The 22,569-nt window shown below is 41.4% G+C and overlaps 1 protein-coding gene and 1 long non-coding RNA gene across 2 annotated transcripts; one reads left to right on the top strand and one right to left on the bottom strand.

Annotated features, from left to right (window-relative positions):
* Positions 1-9,702: 9,702 nt before the first annotated feature.
* LOC123474326 lies at positions 9,703-10,099 on the top strand. Its single transcript, XR_006648945.1, has 2 exons — positions 9,703-9,841; positions 9,899-10,099. It is a non-coding gene; the product is annotated as an uncharacterized LOC123474326 (long non-coding RNA).
* Positions 9,841-10,781, bottom strand: LOC123474325. Its single transcript, XM_045176268.1, has 2 exons — positions 10,131-10,781; positions 9,841-10,066 (listed from the first exon to the last, which is right to left on the bottom strand). Exons 1-2 carry the CDS (start codon positions 10,580-10,582, stop codon positions 9,895-9,897), a joined length of 624 nt encoding a protein of 207 aa, XP_045032203.1. The 5' UTR covers positions 10,583-10,781; the 3' UTR covers positions 9,841-9,894.
* Between the last annotated feature and the right edge of the window lie 11,788 nt (positions 10,782-22,569).

Below are 22,569 nucleotides of genomic sequence, written 5' to 3' on the forward strand. Positions count from 1 at the left end.
AAAAATGGGTTGTCGGATCAAAATTTTGAAAAAATTTTGTTTCTGAAAGCAAATAAACATTTCTAATTCAAATTGAATTAGATTTAAAACATTTAAACGCTTTTGTTTCATTTTATTGACAATATAACCCAAAACTACCGTTGAACAACTACCGCTGTCGCGGTAGCCACTAAAACTACCACGGTAGTACCGTACCGCGGTTAAATTTTTTTTTTAGTTACCGCTACCGTGGTAGCGGTACTTTTTTTAAACTACCGGGCCCTGCGTTGGTGCGTGGAAAAGGAGTATCCAATTGGAGACCACGACCTGCTCCTACCAGAGGAAGCTGAATCAGAAAACTATTCATCGGAATCCGATTCTGATGATGACGTTGACGATTATAGGGACCTCTTGGAGGAGTGGGCTGGTGGTGATGACCCCTCCTTCGAGTTTCCGGATACCCTTTCCGCCAACGAACGCCGACAGCTACACATTTTGTGTGATGAGTTAGGTTTTCATCATGTAAGTGTTGGTCACGGACAAGAAAGGGGGATAATCGTCACGCGGCTTTCCCTGCTACCTTTGACCCTTTGTAGTGTAACGAAGGCCTACAAATATATTTACTCAACATGCCCACATTTTACATACTCTTCCCCACCTAGGGATGTATTACAGTAGCAATGGAGGACAATGCCTCAGGAGAATCCTCCAGCATCCCACTGCTGATCCCACACCCGAACCCGAAGCCGATCCCACACCAGCATCCACTGCCGCTCCATCTTACGCTTCCTCTGTCGCTCCAGCTGTCGCTTCCTCTGTCGCTCCAGCTGTCGCTTCCACTTCAGCTTCTAGACCTACCTCCGCTCCCGCAACGGAGGATACCACTCCTGCTCCAGTTAGAGCTTGCGGGAGAAAAGGACGACTATACTGCTAAAGTGCCTAAAAGTCTTTAGTTTTTTTTTTAGTTTATTAAGTTTTATTTTTAAATTTAATTGTTTTGACATGATTTAATTTTTTGGTTTTGTACATTGTATGTTTTATATTGTGTATAACTATATATTGTTATAACTATTTTTGACTGTAACGTAAGTTGTATATTTTATTATGATATGTTATGTGCTTCCTGAAAACATTTGCCTCCAAGCGTTCAAAGCACTTGCCTCAGGTGTTTTTACGTAAAACGCATTAAATAAACACTGTGCTGAATTCTTACGCATGGTAACAAATTTCCCTCACCCAACCAACATGGCCTTCCTATTCACCGACTCCATGACGGGTGTATTAAGGCCTTTTCAATTAAACAAGGATGCCGATCTAGCGAGGGCCATCCAGCTCCTGGATAGCAGGTGATCCGCCTGACAGCTCGAGCGCAATTGTCCCAAAACATCGCAAAGAGATTTTGAGGCACACCTCCGGTCCCTCTTCCACTCTCAGATTACCTCTCAGGAGCAACGAGGGGTGGACTCCATGACATCCGTTTCTACAAATGGGGCACCAACACTTGGTCATGAACCAGAAAAGCATGTTGAAGACTAGACGTTAGGATCGATGTATCCGGTGATGAATTAGTTTCCAAAGTGTTCGCTGACGACATCGAACGCCTAATTACTTGCGACTTTCGGAATTTTTCTGTTTTTTCATCGGCTTCTCGCTTCCAATAAAACCCTAATCCCGATTTATATATTCATTTTAACGTGAGTGTCGGAAAATCCGACGGATGAAGTTCACAGCCCTCGTCCGGGTGACAACCCTTTGGCCGAAGCAAACTAGGCTCAGACGAGCCATCCTCGGTGGAGTGCCGCGCCACTGAGGATAAGGAAGTCCATTAGCGGAAGCAAGTGACTTAAGACGGCCTTCAACAAGATATAGTTGGGATGGCGAGCACAGAAGCTCCCATAAAAGCCTTGGGGGTAACATGGAACCCCGAAACAGACAACTTGCAATTTGACCCACAAAGAGTGGTCGAAGACGCTCAGAACCTAAATAAAAGGCCGACTAAAAGGAAACTGTTTAGTCTCGCGCTCAGGGTATTTGATCCACTAGGTCTAATTTCACCAATTTCACCCGCTGGTAGCCAAAATCATTATGCAGAAGATATGGATGGCAAAGACCGGATGGGATGAGCCCATACCGGCAAACATCATGCCCCATTGGGAGACATTCATTAAGGGGCTAGCAGAACTAGCCCAAATTAAAACACCAAGATGGATGGGAGAGAACAAAAAACGACTACATCTATTTTGCGACGCGAGCGACGACGCTTATAGTGTAGCAGCTTACATAGAAGTAGGCGATAAAGATAAAACAAGACTCCTGTGCAGTAAAACCAGAGTCGCACCGGACCCAAAAAAATCAGTGTACAGACCAAGGTTAGAGCTACTAAGCAACCTACTAGCAGCCCGACTAGGGGAGTACATCGAAAAGGCGTTAAGCACAGAGTTTGAGAAAATTCTATGGACAGACTCGGCCATAGCCCTATGGTGGATTAAAGGAGAAGCAGGTAGATGGAAGCAATTCGTGCACAACAGAGTAATGGAAATTAGAAATAGGATTCCCACAGAGTCAATCAGACACTGTCCAGGATTACAGAACCCTGCAGACATAGCCTCGAGAGGGGCCTCAGTAAGGCAGCTTATAGACAGGCCAGACTGGTGGGAAGGTCCAAAATGGCTGGCCAACGAAATACAATGGCCAAAAACGCCAACAAAGGTGGACGAATCTTGTGAAGAGGAACTTCAAAAGGAACAAAGGCAGTGGAAACCACACACTGTCACACACAGGCAACGGAGAAATGGTACGAGAAGTACAGCACGTTGCGACGCACGGTGAGGGTAGTAGCCCCCATAAAACGTGCAATGAAAAAGCTAAGAGGTGAAGACGACCCTGACACACCCCTAGCAAAGATACGATGCGGGGGAGTAACAAGGAAGTTCAGTATATTATCGGTGGAAGAGATAGAGGAAGCAGAACTAGAACTCTGGCAGACCGCCCAGAGAGATAAATTCAAGGAGATAATAGAAGCGGAGGAACAAGGAAAGCCATGGAAGAACAGTTGAGGAAACTGGGAATCACATGGGACACCGGGAAGCGGTTACTAAGGTGTGTAGGAAGACACCAGAACTGGTTAAGACACACCGGTAGAGAGGCAGTAATCTTATTGCCCTCAGATCACAGAATAACCCAGCTGCTGATTGAGCAGACACACGAGAGACTTAACCATACTGGTGTTAACACTGTGATGATACACCTTAGAAGGTCCTTCTGGATTCCCAGGTTGAGACAAACAATAAAAAAACAGCTCAGGAGATGCGTGAAATGTCAAAGATTAGATTCGCACGCATTTAATGAGGTTCCGGCACCTTTACAATCAACAGACTGTTGATTTCAAACCCTTTTACGGCGACAGGAGTAGATTTTGCCGGCCCATTTCCTGTAGAAATTGGAACCAACGTGAATGCGAAAGCATATATATGCCTATTTACATGCGCAGTCACAAGAGCGGTGCACTTGGAAGTCACCACAGATCAGGGGCTAACAACGTTCATATATGCCTTAAGAAGGTTCTTTTCTAGAAGGGGATTTCCCAAGACAATGTATTCAGACAACGCGGGTACATTCACGAAGGCAGCAAAATACCTAAGGTAAGCGTACAAAAACGAGAAGGTATACAACACACTATTTTTCCATCGATTTCCTGTCTTGTCTCGTCAATTGGTAATTATTAAGTTTTCCATTGTTGGTTTTGTTGTACTCGTCCCGGCTGTTGCTGTTGGTTTGCTGCCATTGCTGTTTGTTACTCGTTGCCGCCATTGCTGCTTGTTCACTCATTGCCGCCATCGCTGCTTGCTAACTCGTTGCCGCTGTTCGCTGCTATTCCGGCTCCATCCGTGCCACTGCTCCTTGTCACCTGTGGAATCCTTGGTCGTGCCGACAATTCAAGACGTCCAGAAGTATAAAATACTTATATAACTTATATAAAAAACTTTTCTTCATCTGTAATTAATGTTGCTCGTGTCGCGGCAATAACCGCCATCTTTTCCGTCCTTTACGGCAACTTCTTCGTGATACTGTCGCCCTATAAGGTGGTAGGTTGGCCAATAAACAGAAATATATACACGCTGGCACTTCGGTGCTAGGCCTGAAAAAATATAAACAGAAACGCTGACACTCCGGTGTTAGGCCTAAAAAAGAAACAAAAAATTTGATAAAATATACCTTGAGAACTTACCTGAGTCGGCAGTATCCGACATAGAGTTTCATCAAATTCTACATGGGTACGGCTCGAAAGAGCCGTAGATAAGAGGCTGGAGCGCGAGACTGTGTTATTGGAACTTCCTGAGTGCTTTTCCATATATATGGAGACACCTGTTGAAGGTGAAAGGAACGACGTGAGGGTTGAACTCATTGAGGCGGAGCCTGCAGAGTTCATCCCACCAGAATATAGATTTAGTTCCCGCAGGTTTATCGGGAAGTTTACTGATCGATAACCGGCAATCATCAGCAGCGGTGCCCTCTATTCCAGGATCGGACGCTCGGATAAATTAGACAACGGTGTAGTTTTTTGTGTATATATGAGGCCGTCGAGCCATGCTAATACACTCACTTTTCTTCACCGACTTGATAAGTCCGTGTCCATTCTCTCCCGCTAATCACTCCCCGTTTTTTAGACAAGTTCCTGAAGCCCTCCTGCCGCGGTCTCCTCTAGCCCGCCAGCCACCATCCCTGTCGTGCCAGCCTGCGACCGAGTCGACCACACCGGAGCCTTCCATCACTGCGATAAAGAGTAAGACTCTTGCATCAGCATATTTGTTGAGCCCGACAAGGACCAACAGATTCTAACCTTGCCTTAGCCCGATAAAGGCGAACAGCAGTCACCGGACTTTTTAGCGCTAGCCCGACAAGGCGACCGCTGTAGTCTTTGAAACAGTGCTACGGCACCAGAGCCAAGTTAAACCAAGTAAAGTTCAAACAGTCTGGCAGGCTTACCACCGTAAGACCCGACTGACCTTCTGCGCCAGCAGTTACTGGCCTTACGGGATTAGAAATCCTGAAATTGGTCCTTCGAACCGGAGATCCCGGTGTTTAAGTTTTCAAAGTCACAGAACAAAATTTTTGGACTCTGAAAAAAGTTAGGACGTAGGGGGAAAAATAATATTTTTCAGCTTGGACTTAGAAAAATTTCAAATTTTTCGTAAAACTTAGAAAAATTTACCATAAAAAAATTTTTTTTTCTCTCGTTTGTTTTTCTTTTCGATTACAGTGTCGGACAATATCCGCTCCCCCACCGAGGATACTGTGTACCGCTCTTTCGAGCGCGCCCTAGAAAACAACAATCTACACTCGTTGTGGGTCGGATTGGATCGAGTAGCTCCGAGAGAGGTCTTTCGCCGGCTGGGACTACGGGAGCCGTTCCCTCGACCCAACTCAGCGCAGAGTAAGACAAAAACAACTCCCCCGGCCCGGTTCGCTCCCTACGCCCGACCGGCAGACCAAGGCCTCAAATTCTTAAACGACAAGGAGCGCGCAGAACTTGAAGCTGTGCAAAAAGTAAAAGAGGAGCACGCCCTCGCCATCTTGATAGCCCAGAGGAAAGAGAAATAGGTGGCTGAAACCAAGCTTTACCTTCAGAAAACCTATTTGCTTCGGAGAGAAAAAGGAGGCGCTCGTACAGAGGGAAGAGGAATTAGCCAAAAGTTCCGCCGCCCGAAGACTTGCAGCCAAGGCCCCTGAACCTTACGGACCGTCACCCATCGTCAGACCAGCCGTGTTGCAGATCCAGGCACTGCCTGAAATCCCTTCTCAGCCCGGTCCGTCTACTTTGGCTCCCGAAGCTCTACCTATCACCCCGGCGCGGTCTTCCAAGTCATCAAAGTCCTCCAAGTCCCGTAGTTGCAGCAAACATTCGAGGAAGGAGACACCCGGGGAGACAACCCGATCCAGCAAGACGAGCCGAAGCCGGACGACCTCGTCTGAGAAGGTCCTGGCCAAACAATTCAAAAAACACGGGATTAATACATCAGAGGACGAAGACGCCGTCTTGAAATCCCCGCAGAGCCCTTATTCAGCATAAAGCCAAATCTCTTGTACATTTTTCTGTTGTTGTTGTTGTACGAGAAATAAATATTTTTCAAACCGATCTATCGTGTCATAAACTGACTCAATTCTTCGGTAAAGGAAAAATATAGTAAGGAAAAAATGAGTACGGACCCGAGAACAATCAAAACCCGAGCGGCAGTGGCGGCAGAGGTTTCGGATGATCTGTTCTCGTTACAAGAAGTAGCGTTGGATGAAGCTAAGAACGACATCGCCAACCTCAATGGGTGGGTGGTGAGAGTCGATGCAAAATTCACAAACGAGTGTCATCGGCTGGGACAAGAGTCCCAAACTACAGCCGAAAGACAAGACGGTGCGTTAACATCACTTGATGGAAAGGTGCGGATGCTTGAAGTGGAGGTACGCAGATTCGGTGTGCTACTCCCGCAGATAGAACTCCAGCTACAGCAAAGACAGTCGGCAATAGTAGAAAGCGGGTTGAAGAGGATAAGAGAGGAGATGGACGCGTGGTGGACAGTCGCAACCTGTCGCTCCAATTTTTGTATTTGTAACCTCGTTCGTGTTTAATACATTCGCAGCGTGGCCATTTTGGCCACTGAGTTAACCACATTTTCGTTTCGCTTATTTCGGTGGTTAACACAATAAAAAAGGCATTGGTGCTATAACTTCTACGATTGCGTTTTATTTTAAAACGATATTATTTACGGGAAAACAAATAGCCCAGCCGGAATCAGAGTTTAATTTTGAGTATAACCTGAAAATTTAAACTTAGGGAGAACCGTATTCATCTACACTTACGGAGCCCAGACGAAAAAAATTAGCTGGTGTAAAGCTTTCATCATCTAAAAAAAGAAGATATAGATAAAAATCAGTAGAATACATAGCGAAATTTGTATCAGACAAAAACAGCAATTATTTCAAATATTCAAGACGAAAAATTGTTTGTTTGCTAAGAATTTAAAGTTTAAAACTTTAATTAACCTTCTATTTCGCTCAATTTCGTTGGAGATTAGTTTTAGCTAGAATGTTTGAAAAATTCTTCCTTATTCTCCTAGCTTGAACGATTAAGATTTCTTTTACTTTCGTGTTTTTTTTGTGTGACCAAAAGCATATATATTTAGTGCATTTTTTAAACGCAGTTCTTAAATTCTTCCTCCATTTTTTTATGTGACCAAGCACTTCAGGCCTGCTTGTTCAGTTAAGGTTTTAAACCTAGTCCTTAGATTCTCCCTTTGTTTCTTTTTTATGTAGACAACCTCTTAAGTCTACGGTTCGTTTATAATTGAAAAGGATTTTTCCAATTCTTTTGAACTTTTTTCATGATCGTGGTTTTATTTAAATCACTGAAATCTCATTAATCAAGATAATACAAAAAATATCCAAGCTCTTAAATGGTCTATTTAAGGTATACTCGTTAATCGGGTATCAATTAGCGAATGCTCTCGCTAACAAAAAAGTTCTTTAAACAGAATTGACTGGGTATAATGAAAGACCTCTATTAATAATTTTAAATAAATACGTATTTCAATATCAAGACAATGTCACTAGTACTCTCTTCTGCAATCAAGGAAAGTGTATTCAAAATCTAAAGTAAAGTACATTTAAAAAAAAAATTTAGAGAAAAAAATTACTCGGTGAACTAAAAACATCTCTGGTAGCAAAATTTCTAAAACTTCAAGCTGATTTAAAGTCAAACGATGAAGAGAAAGAAAATTACAAGATAAAATACAATTCAATCTATACATATAAAAAAATTTGAAAAAATTTTTGCGTTAAAAGCAAAAACTACCAACAAATATATGAAGATTCAGAATTAATTAAAGAATTTAGAAGAAATAAAGAAAGGGCAGGCATTTAAATTTTTTAAACTAAAAAACTATACAAAACAGAATTTTAGAATAACTTTTTAATTAAAGATTACTTGATATTGATATTTTTTTTTAACAAATCGAAGAAATGGAGACTAAAATTTGTAGCAACGGAAAATGAAATCCACGAAGAAAATAATGAAAAAAGCATGCAAGAATATGGAAGATGATACTAGTGATATTGAGAGATCTGATAATGAATCAGATATTACACTAGAAAACATGGTATTAACGGTAACGAAGTAGATTACATAAAATGGATAAGTCTATTTTACCCGACTAAAGTTACTTTGTTTTTACTTTACTTGTACTGAATTCAGAGAAATAAATATACTGAACTGTTCTGCATCCACTGGATGACAGAATACTAGCTATTTTAGAATCACAGTGTTGCCAAACATAGAAAGGCAATGTTGCCGTCATTAAATGGTAATATTTATTAAATGGTATATATGAATCTACAAAAAAATATATTAATATAATGTTGTGTGGCTCAGTGGTATAGATCTGGATTGCTGTGATTATGATCTATGGTTCAAATCTAGGAAAGTAAAACGTTTTGGTGAATGTAATTATATGACTGTTTATGAAAAGTAAAGTTACTTTATATCTTACTATTCATCAATTATCTTCCTTAATTTTAGGAAAAAAATTTGTGCAAGTTTAGTAAAGTTTAGTAGTAGTATTTCTATATCTAGTCTGACAAACATGTAGTTAAGTAATACTTCACTAGTTTTAGATTAAATGGGTTTTCTGTATTTAATGTAAACCGGATAATTAGATTATTATTTAGAATGGATCTAGTATTTTTATTTGTTATTAAATGATAATATGTTAAGGTTTTTTAATACAATGTTTAAAGTTACGATTGTAGAATTGGTTAGCTCAGTGTAGGACTCGGCCCGATCACATTCTAATCGGGGATACCGCTAAGCTTTCCCGATTAAAATAAATCGGGAAAGTTCGGTGCGGGAATTTATTTTTTCGGTTCGGAACGGTGCTATAATCGGTCCTGCACCGATAGCACCGCTTCAGACATAGGGGGTTAGTCTTACCAGTGACCTTGCGTTCTGATAGGCCAACGAGAATCACCTGACTAGGGTCATATTTTGTTCTTCTTGGCCGCAGGGCAACTTCCAATTTAGATAGCTGAAAAGTCATTTAAGGAAAACATAACCTTTTTTGCATTCTATTCAATAAAGCTATTATAAGTGGAATGTTCCTATTTTCAGTATGACGTTGCTGAAGCCCATAAGGCATTTTTTGAGTTTATTGTAAAAAATAGCCATGCATTTACTCTTGGGGAAGAGCCTTCATTTAAAAATTTTATTTCCAAATTACATACGAGTTTTCGAAGATATGCATAACAATATGAAATTTACATATGTTAAATTCGTGTGAATTGGTATTATGTAACATTTTGTTATTGCCCTTGTTCAATTCATGCGTTTCGTGTTGTCACATGGTAATACAATTGTCATACAGAAAGAAATGAAATATAGACCTTATTAAGAACCAAAGGTATGGGTCAAGCCTACCCCCTAGCGGCGCGTTTCAGTGTGAAGGGGTGCCGTGAACAGCCGCTTTTTATTTGGCTTGCCGCATATGGCATGGTAATAGGCTATTCAACGGTAGCAGGCGACTACCACATTTTTCGTAAGTTTCTGTCATATGTTGGATTACACGGTTTCGAACAACATTACAAGAAATGGGAAATACAAGAGTGTGTTGTATTTGTGGTGTTTCTACAGTTTATAAAAAGAAGAATAGAAATTCCCGTAGTTTTTTTAAGTTTCCAAACCCGAATATCAAAAAGTTATTGCCATTTGATAAGGATCTGTTGGAAAGGAGGCTTGTTGCATGGAAAGAAGTTGTTGGAACGAATTATGATAATTTCCCTATTGGACTTATTTGTGTTTGTTCTGACCACTTCCAATCAGGTAAACTTCAGTTGTATAACAACACTGATAACTTTTATTTGACATTATGTATTCTAGGTAAACCAGCTAACATTTGCAATGTAAACGATATTGCAAGCTTTAGATGTTGGTGCTACTTGATCTTCATCAGCATTCCAAGCAGTTTCAGTTCTACGACTGGGGAGTTCATGCTCAGCAACAGCAAGTTGCAGCAATGCACTAACATGAATGCAGACTCTCCCAAGCCTATTTTAATACAACAATAAATGATTACTAGCACACGTATAAACTTTTGTCAACAATTGATTACCCAGCAGCACAGTCACAATATGCAACTTTAACTTTTCCATCAGAATGTATTGCAGCCCACGGTGTTGTTGGGTTAATTCCTAGAGATTGTGAGTGAGTTATATGACTGCGAATGATCACAATGCCATTGGGAAGTGGAAAGGCAAGAAGTTTATCGGCAAAAGTGTTATATACATATTGGGGAGAACCGTTTAGATTTTTGTATGCCTCAAACTTCTCACCATCACTGCCATTCCGTTCAATAACTAAATATAGAACTAAATGTTTATTTTTTATTGGAGGAAGCACTTCTTTCACTTTTTTTTCACTTTTATACACTGATAGGGGAATTGTAAGTGGGTCAACACACCCCAATTCTTTTAAAAAATCGCAGTACAACTTCTTCTCCTCTGGGACTAAACCCTCAGCAAATTTAGAGAGCTTTAAACTACAGATAGTAGTATCACTAGTCATAATACAGCATAATCGTGCAATCCAACGTGACAGAAAACTTACGAAAAATGTGGTAGTCGCCTGCTACCGTTGAATAGCCTATTACCATGCCATATGCGGCAAGCCAAATAAAAAGCGGCTGTTCACGGCACCCCTTCACACTGAAACGCGCCGCTAGGGGGTAGGCTTGACCCATACCTTTGGATCTTAATAAGGTCTATAATCACATTTTAATTTTCGGAGTGAACTGATATATTAATGGTTTCCCGTTTTGACTTATTACTTGCTTTTAAGACAAGTTGATATAAGAAGAATAGTAACATTTTAGTAAAAAAGTTTTCTGAATGAATATTTTTTATTACCAATTCAAGTTTAATTAGATAGTGATGGTGTATTCTTCTAATTTTTATTCTAAGTTATGCCACACATCCAAAATCGTTGTCTTAAGTTTCGTAATCGGGGATTGTAATCGGGGAATACTTTTTATTGATAATCGGGGAAAGCACCGAGCACTGAAATCACCGCACCGAGCACCGATATCACTTCCCCGATTAAGATTATCCCCGCACTGGATCGACTAAAAAGCTCCCCGATGGGCGCGGGGCCGAGCGCTAGTGGTATAGGGCTGTTCCACATCTTTTTTCGCATTTGATTTTATCGCGCAACGCAGCATTCGACTGCCGATTCTGTCTATTGTGACTGTATTTTTTTATTGTGCGAAACATGAATAAATTTAAAAGTTTCACTGAAAAAATTATTGTTTCGTTTCACGATATTCATCGTTTCACGTTTTGTTTTTTGTGTTAGTGTAAAACTATGTCGTGTTCCGACTGTGCAAATGGACTCGTAAGTGATACGAAAACTCGTTACTTAGATAAGTTAAAATTGTTAAATAGTAAGTGTCCCTATTCAATTACCAATTTCATGTGGAAACACGGATTTCATTGTTACCCAATTGTTCCCAAACTTTCCGCCCCAGACATATTCATCTATTTGGTCGAAACCAAAAATGATAAAAAACACTTGGAGGTAGTGTTGTTCTCGTTAAAATAACGATAACGGAATAAACGTATTAACGAGCCTCGTTATTGACTTTTTAAAATAACGGGCCATTTTTTTTATTAACGCAACGAAATGACTGTTTTTTTCGTTGTTTTCGCTGTTTTTCTCTTTAATTTTATGTGTAAAAACAGTAAAAATTATAGTCTTATTTTTCCCTCTGGTGGAAGTTTTTTTCCCCAAACGAGTAAAGACTAATCGAGTCTCTTGTGAGTAATTATGTTATTATCACAATGTCAATAAGCCTTTATTGCAAGCTCATTAGCCTATTGGCCTTCACACTATTGTCGTAGCCGGTCATCAGTTCAAGTTGCTTTATGCAAAAACTTTAAGTAGTGCTCCCGAATCATCGTCTGGCTTTCGCCACATTGGATCACGAAGATCTAAGATACAGTTAGAATTGTTCGATTACATTTCAATGGACCTGGATAACTTCACTTGTGGGGGAGATGATATCCCCAAAAAGATAGATACTCTTTCTTTTTGCACAACTCAACGCTTTCGGTTTCCATTTTTATCGAAATTAGCTTTTACACTCTTGTCCCTACAAGCCTCGTCTGCCCCATCAGAAAGAGAGTTTTCGATTGCAGGATGGCATTGTGCGGGTAGGAAGAATCGTACGGACAAGGAAAATCTTTCTGCTAAGGTTTTTGTTAGCTGTAACATTTGTAACAAGGACCTTTTGTGCCCTCTTCTATTTTAAAGGATCTTTAAGTTCATCATCTAACTTATTCCTGAAAATTTTAAACATGCGGGCCTCAGTCTAGTCTACACAGTTAATAGTTTCATCTGTAACAAGAAAAATGTTTCATTTCTGCTAACTCAGTAATTTTCAAAGTCATTCTTGTTTTCTTGAATAAATGTTGCAAAGGTGTCTTCCTTATGCGGTTGGTATAATAGAAAGAGTTGTACAAAAAATTTGTAAAAAAACGATAACGAGTCGGAAAAAACAAACAAGTGGGACACGTTTAAATTAACGAAACAAATAACGAAACGAAGGAAAAATTAAGAAAATAATATTAACGATAACGATAACGAACCCCAAAACAGCACAACGGAACAACACTACTTGGAGGCCCTTGGTGCATACAAAGGAATTTCTTCTGAATCGCAGCAGGCTGTTGGAGATGGCTGGGTTAGAGAGTTCATTGCAATTGCTCTCGCAACCCAAGTCGTATTGATGAAGGCCAATGTATCTTAAAGTAAAACTACATTTCCAATCACAAATATAATAATAATCTATTTATTGTTAGGTCTCAACTTCCCAAGCCTTAAGTGAAAGCCCACACAAACCATGTGATTTACATAAAATATAAAAATCTTAACTAATAACGTGACTAAAATTTAATTTTTACAAAACTATCAACTCACTCAGCCATACACTATCCCTATGCGTGTCAAAAAAACACCTTGAAAAAAAAGGTAAACGAAATCTTCCCAGAAGCTTAGAATATAGAAACTATAAAAAATTCCCACTACACTATTTAAAAATTTATAACTGAATTGATGTCGTAAATTTTTACGAATATTTACTTAAAAAGTAAGTATAAAAATTTTTTACCAAAAAATAATAATTCTCTAGGCCCTCTTTTTAGCGCATAAACGCTCTGGCAAAGGGGGAAAAGAAGGTACCATCCAGAAAAATTGGACCCTAAATATGTTGAAGACATAACCAGTGTATCGTATTTTAAAATAGAAACGAGTATTTTAAAATTACAAATACTGTATTTTAAAATACTCGTCCTTCAAAATACATTTTTTCTCCCAAAAAATCAAATACCAAATAAAATAAAATACAAATACAAATACAAATACAAATAGAAAAAACCTTTTTCTGTATTGACTTCTATTGCTCCACATTTTTTCCATTCAAACTAGTAAATGAACTACATAAAGTTCTTGTTCCGTTTAATGAAGAGAAGCATATTGCTTGAAAGCTGGAATTGGCTGCGTGTTGGGTGGTGGATCTGGAACCTTCGGACTTGATGAAATTATTTCTTCGTCCTCATTTCCTGAATCCACTACCAGCCATTCTGTACCATCTGCAGTGAGAAGTTGATCCGGGGGCTCATCTAAAGTATGAATCTCATTGGCTTGTGAGGCCTGACCAGAAGACTCATCGAGCAGCATCTGATTCTCTTTGTTGAGAAGATCTTTTTGCACTTGAGTCAGATTTTCCAAAATAGGCTGGGATTTTCTGGGACGTCCACGGCCTCTTACTCCTTTACTTTTAACTGTCTGTCTAAGGTTCTGTCTTGCCGACATTCTTGTCACTGAATCAGAATATATGCCAAGTTATTAGTTTATGCCATTACGTATTTTAAGAATGTTCAATAACTTAAACACTTACCGTGGGTATTATACAAGTTCTTCAGAACGCACAATAATGAGAAACAATCCGATTTGTAGAGAACTAGAGATAAACGTTAAAGAAACTTGTGGTTTAATGAAAACACACACGAGACAAACAGACGACGAAAAATGCAATTAAAAGTTTTGAAACTAGAATAAGCTATTGCAATTCGTTTTGCAGGTGCAATAACGCTGTCAAAATGAGGTTACTTTCTATTCATACACTGTTGCCAACTTACAAACTTCAAATCTTTGAAAAAAAAGTATTTTGTATTTGTATTTTTATTTTATTCACTTTCAGCGTAAACGACCAATACAAATACAAATACTTTAAATAAAAAACAGCCCAAATACAAATACCGAATAAAATTCGTATTTTAAGTATTTTATTTTAAAATACTTTTATTTTAATACCCAAATACGATACACTGGACATAACAAGTTATAACATAACAATAATAATTAAACACAGAATTCTTAATCCACACACGGGGAAATTTAAAAGGCTCAACCCCGCAGCTGCTGCGACAAGCATCATTGAAGTAACGCAGCCGCACCCGCAGCCGATCCCACACCAGCATCTACTGCCGCTCCATCTCACGCTGCCTCTGTCGCTCCAGGTGCCACTTCCACTTCCACTTCCGTAACTACCTCCGCTCCCGCAACTACCTCCGCTCCCGCATCGGAAGATACCACTCCTGCTCCCGTTAGAGCTAGCGGGAGAAAAAGATTGGTAAAAGTCTATTTTACCCGACTAGATTTACTTAACTATGCTTAGTAAATTTAACTTAACCAAACGAATCAAATATTGTGAACAAACTACATCATATATTTCATACCCACCATGTAAAATTGCATCTATGCCTCCCCGATGCTCGCGCTCCAAGTGGAATTTAATGGAACCTTCAAGGTCCCATGTCTAGTCTGCTTACATGGCGTTTGTCTACCTCTCCTGGTAGACCGTGGTATAACATTTATTACGTTACAGAAATTTCCTACAAAACAACCATTTCACATTCCTGAAATAGTCAAGACTAATTTACAAAATAAAATAGATGAAATAACTAAATCTAATACAACTAACATAGAGACATTACAAAGTTCCAATTTTACCATGTATGATCTTACGCAAACTAACCCTTAAATGTATTGGCCAATTATTGAACAACAAGGGTAGACTTCTACAAAAAAATTTTATTCAAATCCAAATAAATAGGCAACAATAATTTAATGTTGAAAAAGTACTTTATTTCTTTAATAACAAATATATAATGTAATAAAATAACATACAACTTATAATATAAAATATAAAAGACAATAACATATATATACAGTATCAGTAAATTAAGTAACAACATAGCAGTGAATCCCATCTTTTATTTTTTTACCCTTAAGATACAGATAATGAAAAAAAAAGTTAAGTTAAGTTAAGATATTTCATCAATACCAAAAAAATGCTCCGATACAAGATAGTATCTAAAAAAATCGTTAAGATAAGATATTTTTGAAATTTTTTTGAAGATCCTAAAGATAAGATCAGATAAGATATAAGATACTTTAATACAAAAAAAGCATTGAGTTTTTATGAAATTTCTGGGTGGAAATTCATTTTCAGCATTACTTTTCATTTATTCCTCAAATGAGCCTACGTTAAGTCCAGCATTACACTTAATGAGCATTAAGTTAGAAAAAAGATCGGGTTTCATGGCAGACCGTTTGGCCGTTAATATATCGGAAGCCACACTGAATGCCCGTTCGACAGAACTTGAGGATGCAGCCACGCTTACAACATGTCTTCCGATTTCACTAAGGATCGGAAAGCGATATTGATTAACTTTCCAAAACTCAAGTGGCTTCGTGGCACACAGCTCACTGTTGGGATCCATTGGATCCAATGGAACTTCCATGTCTATGATGTCTTCTTTCAAATAAGCGTCGAACTCTTCCAAGGCTTTGGCAGGCCCAATCACCGAACGAGGTCTTGGTACCTCAATTACTGGTGAATATAGGGACTGACTCAATCGTCTCTTGCGACTTGATGATGGTGGTCCGGCTAAATTGTTAGGAGGAGAAACGCAGGCATCGTCTGTTTGAACTTGAGTTTGCGTATTTGGTAAAGAAACACTGTAAACTTTTCCTGTGATTTCGTTAAGTGTTGGTCATTAAATGTCTCATTTTTCATATTGGTTTTTTTTAAATTGAACTGAATAGTACGGAGAATATCTGTTCGATTTGTTTATTTATGTTAGCATGTTCTCTGTGGAACTGCCATACTTGGTTATTATATTTACCTTGGTTTTGGAAAAAGAAAGTGAGGAGAGAAGAGAGAGACACAGTGTAGAGAGCAAAGGTGAAGCACACAGTGTGTTCAACGTAGTGAGAACGCAAGAAAAAAAAAGACGAAAAGAAAAAAAAATTGACGTCACAGACGAAGGGAAGGAGTAAACAGCATCCCTAATGAATTTTAGTCTAACACTTCCCCTCAATCAAATTGATTGAAGTGGACTGAGTCGGCACAAGTAGAGTAAGTTGTCACTTTCTTGATTAAGGGTGTCGAGTGCCGGGTTGCAGATGTCAGCTTCCCCTCAAGCTTTAAGCGGCAAGAGTGGCGGGTTTTTCAAGAACGACAATTTTAGAGCGGTTCAGTTTGAACGCCGGACCGGCAAGTGGCTTCGTGAGGATGTCGGCAAGTTGGTCGCAGCGGGAATCAGTTGCAGATTTCCGGCTTGGGCTTGTCCGTGAATGAAGTGGTACTTGACTTCGATGTGCTTGGTGCGATCAGGGAATTCCGGGTTGTACACCATCCGAATAGCGCTCTGGTTGTCGCAATGAAGCGGAGTTGGGCCGGATTGACCGAAGCTGAGGTGACGTAGGATATCCCGAAGCCAAACATTATCGCTGCTTGCATTGCCAGCAGCGTAGTATTCCGATTCCGCAGTCGATTGTGCAACCGGTTTTTGAAGACGACATTTCCAAGTTACAGGTGCCTGATTTAAGAGATACAGGACGCCAGTTGTAGACCGACGAGTGTCGGGACAACCAGCAAAGTCGGAGTCGTTGTATCCTGTCAGAAAGTTAGTGGAATCGCTCCCAGAGAAGCACAGGCCGGAGTTGATCGTGCCAAGCAGGTACGCAAGAATGCGTTTAGATGCCTTCCAGTGAGCTGGACCCGGATTTTGACAGTAACGAGAAACGACGATAACGGCGAAGGCAATATCGGGGCGTGTCAGCCCCATGATATACAAAAATGCACCCACTAGCGCGCGGCAGGAAGTGCTGTTTGAAATGTTGGAGTTCGCTACTGTTGGGCAACTTGCTACGGTGAGACGAGAGCAGGGATCGGCGGGGACGTCCGGCAGGTTGCAGTCGTTCATCCGAAATTTCGTAATTAGTTTCTCGATAAAGATGGATTGAGTGAGGTAGAGCTTTTTTCGTGGGCGATCTCTGGTGATTTCAGGACCGACGAAGCAGTCAGCTGGTCACGAGGTCATTTCAAAAGAATGCTCCAGGTGGGTCACGATTGCAAGGGCTTTAGCATTGAATTTGGTGGCAATGAGACAGTCGTCGACCCAAAGTCCAATGATGACGAAGTCGTTGGGATCGTCACAGACGCAGTAATAAATACATGGATCAGCGGTTGATCGATTGAGGCCGAACAGGACGAGAAAACGGTCAAATTTCTCGTTCCATTTTCTGGGAGCTTGTTTTAGACCGTACAGGGGTTTTAGAAGACGACAGACGAGTTTTTCTTGTCCGGGTTGAATGAAGCCTTCTGGCTGCTGAACATAAACTTCCTCGTCCAAGTCCCCGTAGAGAAATGCTGTTGTAACGTCAAGTTACATGAGTTCGAGATCCAGAGCGGCAGCAATGGATAGCAGAATGCGGAGTGAGTCGTGTTTAACGACCGGAGCATAGATCTCTGTCTCGTTGTAGTCTATTCCGGCCACCTGGGAGAAGCCTTTGGCGACTAATCGAGCCTTGTAAGTTGGTGGTCTGGTCTTGGATCCAGGTTTAAGTTTGAACGTCCATCTGCTCTTGATTAGAGATTGATTTGGTGGAAGTGGCACGAGAACCCAACTGACATTCTTGGTCAGAGAATCGAATTCTCGTTTAGTTGCAGCAGTCCACTCGGATGCATTTTCGGACGTCATGGCGTCTTGGTATTGATCGGGGTCCGCTTCCCCTGTGTCAAGAGCTGCGGACATTGAGAGAGATGCCTCCTGTTGGCGTGCACGGCAATCCTGACGGACCAGGGCTGGATGAGCTTCATCGCTGTCCCGTTGGGTACGTAGACGGGCCGATCGGCGAGGCCTAGTGAAAGGCACAGGCCCTGGAAGAACGGACGACCGCAGCCTTGGAAGATGGCCAGGTGGCTCTGGATCGGCCGCGACGTCGACCGGTTCCATGGCAACTCAATCCCCATTGAGAGGCTTTGGCAGAACCTTGGTGGCTGGATCACATAGCGCAGTAGTAGCTGGGTCTGTGGGAGAGCCAGCTGGAATTGCGTCGGTCAAAGGAAACACGTCTACGCCTATTTTGACGTCGGGCCGAGGAAGGCGAGGCTCATAGTGGTGGCCAACGGGAGAGACGTCTCGCCTGACGTTGACGTTGCCTGTTGTCGGGTCCCAGTACCGGTCACCCTTTTGAGTATCGGAGTTTCCGACAAAGAAACAGAGCAGCCCTTTTGCGTCGAGTTTGTGTCTTAGCTGATGGGGTATCAGTACGTAGAATTCGGAACCGAAACTCGAAGATTCGATATATCAGGCTTGAATCCATACCAGGCTTCGAAGGGTGTCATCAGAGAGTAGGCTGAAGAAAGAGTTCGATTGAGAGTGTAGATGACGCAGTTGACAGCCTCCGCCCAGAGTTGAAGAGGTAGAGTCTTGTTGGAGTAGAAGAGACTGCAGGCCCCTTCGACGAGCGTGCGGTTGTCGCGTTCCGCGACGCCGTTTTGTTGGGGAGTATAGCGAACCGTAGTCTCATGCCGAATTCCTTTTTTCTTCAGCCACGGGTCGAGGGGTAGATATTCGGTGCCCCCGTCCGTACGAAAAACGACAACAAGTTCTCGCGTTTGCGTGTGTAACATGGCGAAGAAGACGCGGCAACAGTCAGTCACGTCGGATTTTAGTTTAATGAAGTAAACAGCTTGAAATCCGCTGAAGTCGTCCCGGAAGGAAATGTAATATTTCGCTCCCCCAAAGCTGTTCACAGGCATCGGTCCGCAAACGTCGCTGTGGACGAGGAAGCCGATTCGTTGAGACTTAGTGGTACTAGATGGAAAAATACACCGAGTCATTTTGGCCGTGGCGCAGTCATGGCAGCGGTCAGTCGGGGGTTGGCCGGACGATAGTACAAGACCACGGACGGCTTCAGTGTGAGCCATTTGTATGATGGTCTGATAGCTGATGTGGTTAAAGCGTCTGTGGAGGTCTTCGAAGGTAAGGGAAGTTCAACGAGTGACATAGGCGTTGTCCTCGCTCAAAATCAGAATGTCAAGGTGATAGAGGTCTTTTTCGAGTCGACTGGCGGTCATTTCCAGGACTCCATTTTGTTCAATAAAAGCGTTGGAATCTGTGAAGTGAATGTCTATGCCGTTTCCAGCAAATGCGTAGACCGAAAAAAGATTAATGCCGATACCGGGGGCGTAGAGAACGTTGTGGATCGTAAGGTGTCTGCTGACGCCGTTCACCGATGTTTCAATGTCGAGGTTCCCCTGTCCGAGAACAGACACGCGAGCTTGTCCGATACCGTTGATCCATTTCGAGCCAGGTGTGAAGGATGTGAAGTTCTTCAGTATCGAAATCTGGTCTGTCATGTGGGAAGATGCGGTAGAATCCAGGAAGAAATCGGTGCGAGAACGAGTGGCGCACGAGAAACCGGCAGCGTATCCTGTGTCTCCTGATTTAGATTTGATTGCAGGAGGGTTGCGTTGCTTTCTGTAGCAGTCGTCTTCCTGGTGGCCAAAGATTTTGCAGAAATTGCAGGGCAGCGAGCCGCTGTTTTTATGAAGAAAGTTCTCTTCAGAATGCCCGAAGATTTGGCAATAAGAGCAGCGACCAGACTTATTGTTTCTGCCGCCGAAGCGATTTCTGTTTCTGAGAGCGTAGGGACCTGGCCTATTGTTTCCTCTAGGTAGAGATTTGAAGTGCACTGGAGCCTTATCTTCGTGGATTCTTTCTCCTCTACTGCGTAGATTCATTTTTTCTTCTTGTCTCATTAATCGGGTCGTCAGGGTGTCAAATGTCCTTTCTGCGATGGTGACACTTTCCCATGAAGTAATAAAGCTGTCATAGCTTGGAGGGAGAGAATTGATTATTCTGGATTGTGTGTCTTCTTCGTTCATCGTCCCTCCAGCTTCTTTGAATTGTTGGGTCAGTAATTTGATGGCCTCGATGTGGGCTCTGACACCATTGTCTGGTCTAAGCTTGTAGTTCAGAAGCTCTTGTCCAAGAGAAAGTCTGCGTTCAGCAGTGTTCTGTTGGTATCTGCTTGTTAAGGATAGCCATATGGCATGAGCTGAAGTGCAGGTCAGTAGAGAGCGTTGTTGCTCTTCGTTGCAGGTATTGAAGAGATAGTGTTGGGCCAAATTGTCGTCATGGTTCCACTTATCAATGGCTTCTTGGTTAGTAACCACTGCAGCATCATTTGTTCTCTAAGAAGTGTATAAGAGTTCTGTAAGTTCAGTCAGTACGAGTAGTGTTGGATTTAGTGATCTCTGTGGATATGGGTATTTACCGGTTGAGGTTTGGTTTTAGTCCCATCAACTATTGGAATAAGGTTGAAGTTCCTTAGTGCAATATTTACACTGAACTTCCAAGTTTCGAAGATCCTTCCATTAAAATTAACAGGGTTTACTCTGGCATCGTCTCGTGTGGGCAAAGTCTCAATTTTATTTTACTTGTATTGTAGGGCTAAGCAACTGGGCCAATAACCTGTTCGATTTGTTTATTTATGTTAGAATGTTCCCTGTGGAACTGCCATACTTGGTTATTATATTTACCTTGGTTTTGGAAAAAGAAACTGAGGAGAGAAGAGAGAGAGACACAGTGTAGAGAGCAAAGGTGAAGCACACAGTGTGTTCAACGTAGTGAGAACGCAAGAAAAAAAAGACATAAAGAAAAAAAAATGACGTCACAGACGAAGGGAAGGAGTAAACAGCATCCCTAATGAATTTTAGTCTAACAATGTCATATCGCAGCTCAATTTCAGCAGCAACCGCTTTTACCACGGCCGTTTCGTTCAATCCTGCTAACGTAATCCAAGCCCGCTTGAACCTCGGATCAATTATTGAGCCTGTGAAGCAAAACAAATAGTAAAAAAATAGTATAAAATAGTGTAAAAAAATAGTAGCATATCAGGCACTTAAGGTTACCCATAACGTTATGGACATCGCGCAGGATGAATAAAAAACATCGTTCTAAAGATAATCGCAATCCAGCCACGAAGCCCTTGCAATATTTAACCAATGGTGTCAGTCGGCTATTTTGATTCGGGATCTGTACTCCATTCCTGTCCCTGACTGTAAGAGTAAGAGCGTTCATCAAACCTAGATATGCAGGAATTACATTTCCAACGGTTTCGAAGTCAGCCTGAAAATCATTTGATGCAGCTTCAAACGGCTTGAGGATGGCTACCATTTCTTTAATCACAATTTGCCGATAGGCAGTAAGTGTTTCGTGCTTTTTTACTGCCATGAGGCGTGTGAGAAGAGTTGTATCAGTTTGAATTGCCTTGAGGAAGTTTTGCAGTTCATATAATGTGCTATTTCATCGGGTTGAATTTTTTTTTGACAGGCGAAAACCCACCAAGTTGTAGATAAAATCTGAATCATTTTCGCTTTTTCTAGCCGAGTTGACAATTTTACTCACATGGGAGACAACGCCAGCAGCTTCGTCCAATTTTAAAAAATATGTTTAAATCATTATTGTTTGCCTTAAGATTGCTTTAAAGTTTAACACTCACACTAAGGGTTTTAAAACCATCTTTTATAACTAACTGTAGCTTGTGGGCTACGCAGTCGGAGCGAAGCCTTGAATAAAGGATGTAGTCGTCATCTAGTGGTTCGAAGGTACTTTCTGTTGTATGTAATTGTTCTTCTAGGTCCCTCTCTCCCACATAACACAAGGCAGTCCGTCGGATGTGCGACAGATGTTGGGGTCGGATGTTGAGTACATCCTTTTTATATCCTCCGCACAGCCCGATATCCGATTTGGATGTCCTATGGATGTAATTTTTATTTTACCGCCCTCAACAGCGCCGTCGGACATTCTAAGAATATCCGAACGGGCTTTCATTTGGCTATAAATATGACGGGATAGCGACATTTGGGCTAGTTTCCAAAAGGACTCCAGGTTTTCGGACACTTGGACTTTTGTCCCTCGACACTTCGACGAGCGGTTCACGACATGAGAACATCTGTCTAGCGACGTTTGGACTATTGGTTTCCGACGTTGGGCGTGGCAATGAAATGTTACTGAACCCAGCAAGTCTTATACTTTGCGACAAGTGAACTCCCGGGCCAGCGACAAATGGACTTCTGTGGCAGCGACCTTTGGACTCCTTTTTTGTTTTAAATTGGATTCCCAACGACAAAGGGA

The sequence above is a fragment of the Daphnia magna genome, linkage group LG7 (assembly GCF_020631705.1).
Source record: "Daphnia magna isolate NIES linkage group LG7, ASM2063170v1.1, whole genome shotgun sequence".
In the NCBI taxonomy this organism is placed as follows: Eukaryota; Metazoa; Arthropoda; class Branchiopoda; order Diplostraca; family Daphniidae; genus Daphnia; species Daphnia magna.

Bases quoted from the DNA above. Each gene is read 5' to 3' on its own strand.
- LOC123474325 (XM_045176268.1), bottom strand. From the start codon at position 10,582: ATGACTAGTGATACTACTATCTGTAGTTTAAAGCTCTCTAAATTTGCT. The intron at 10,067-10,130 runs GTAATCAATTGT...GTATTAAAATAG, and splicing joins TATTGTGACTGTGCTGCTGG to GCTTGGGAGAGTCTGCATTC.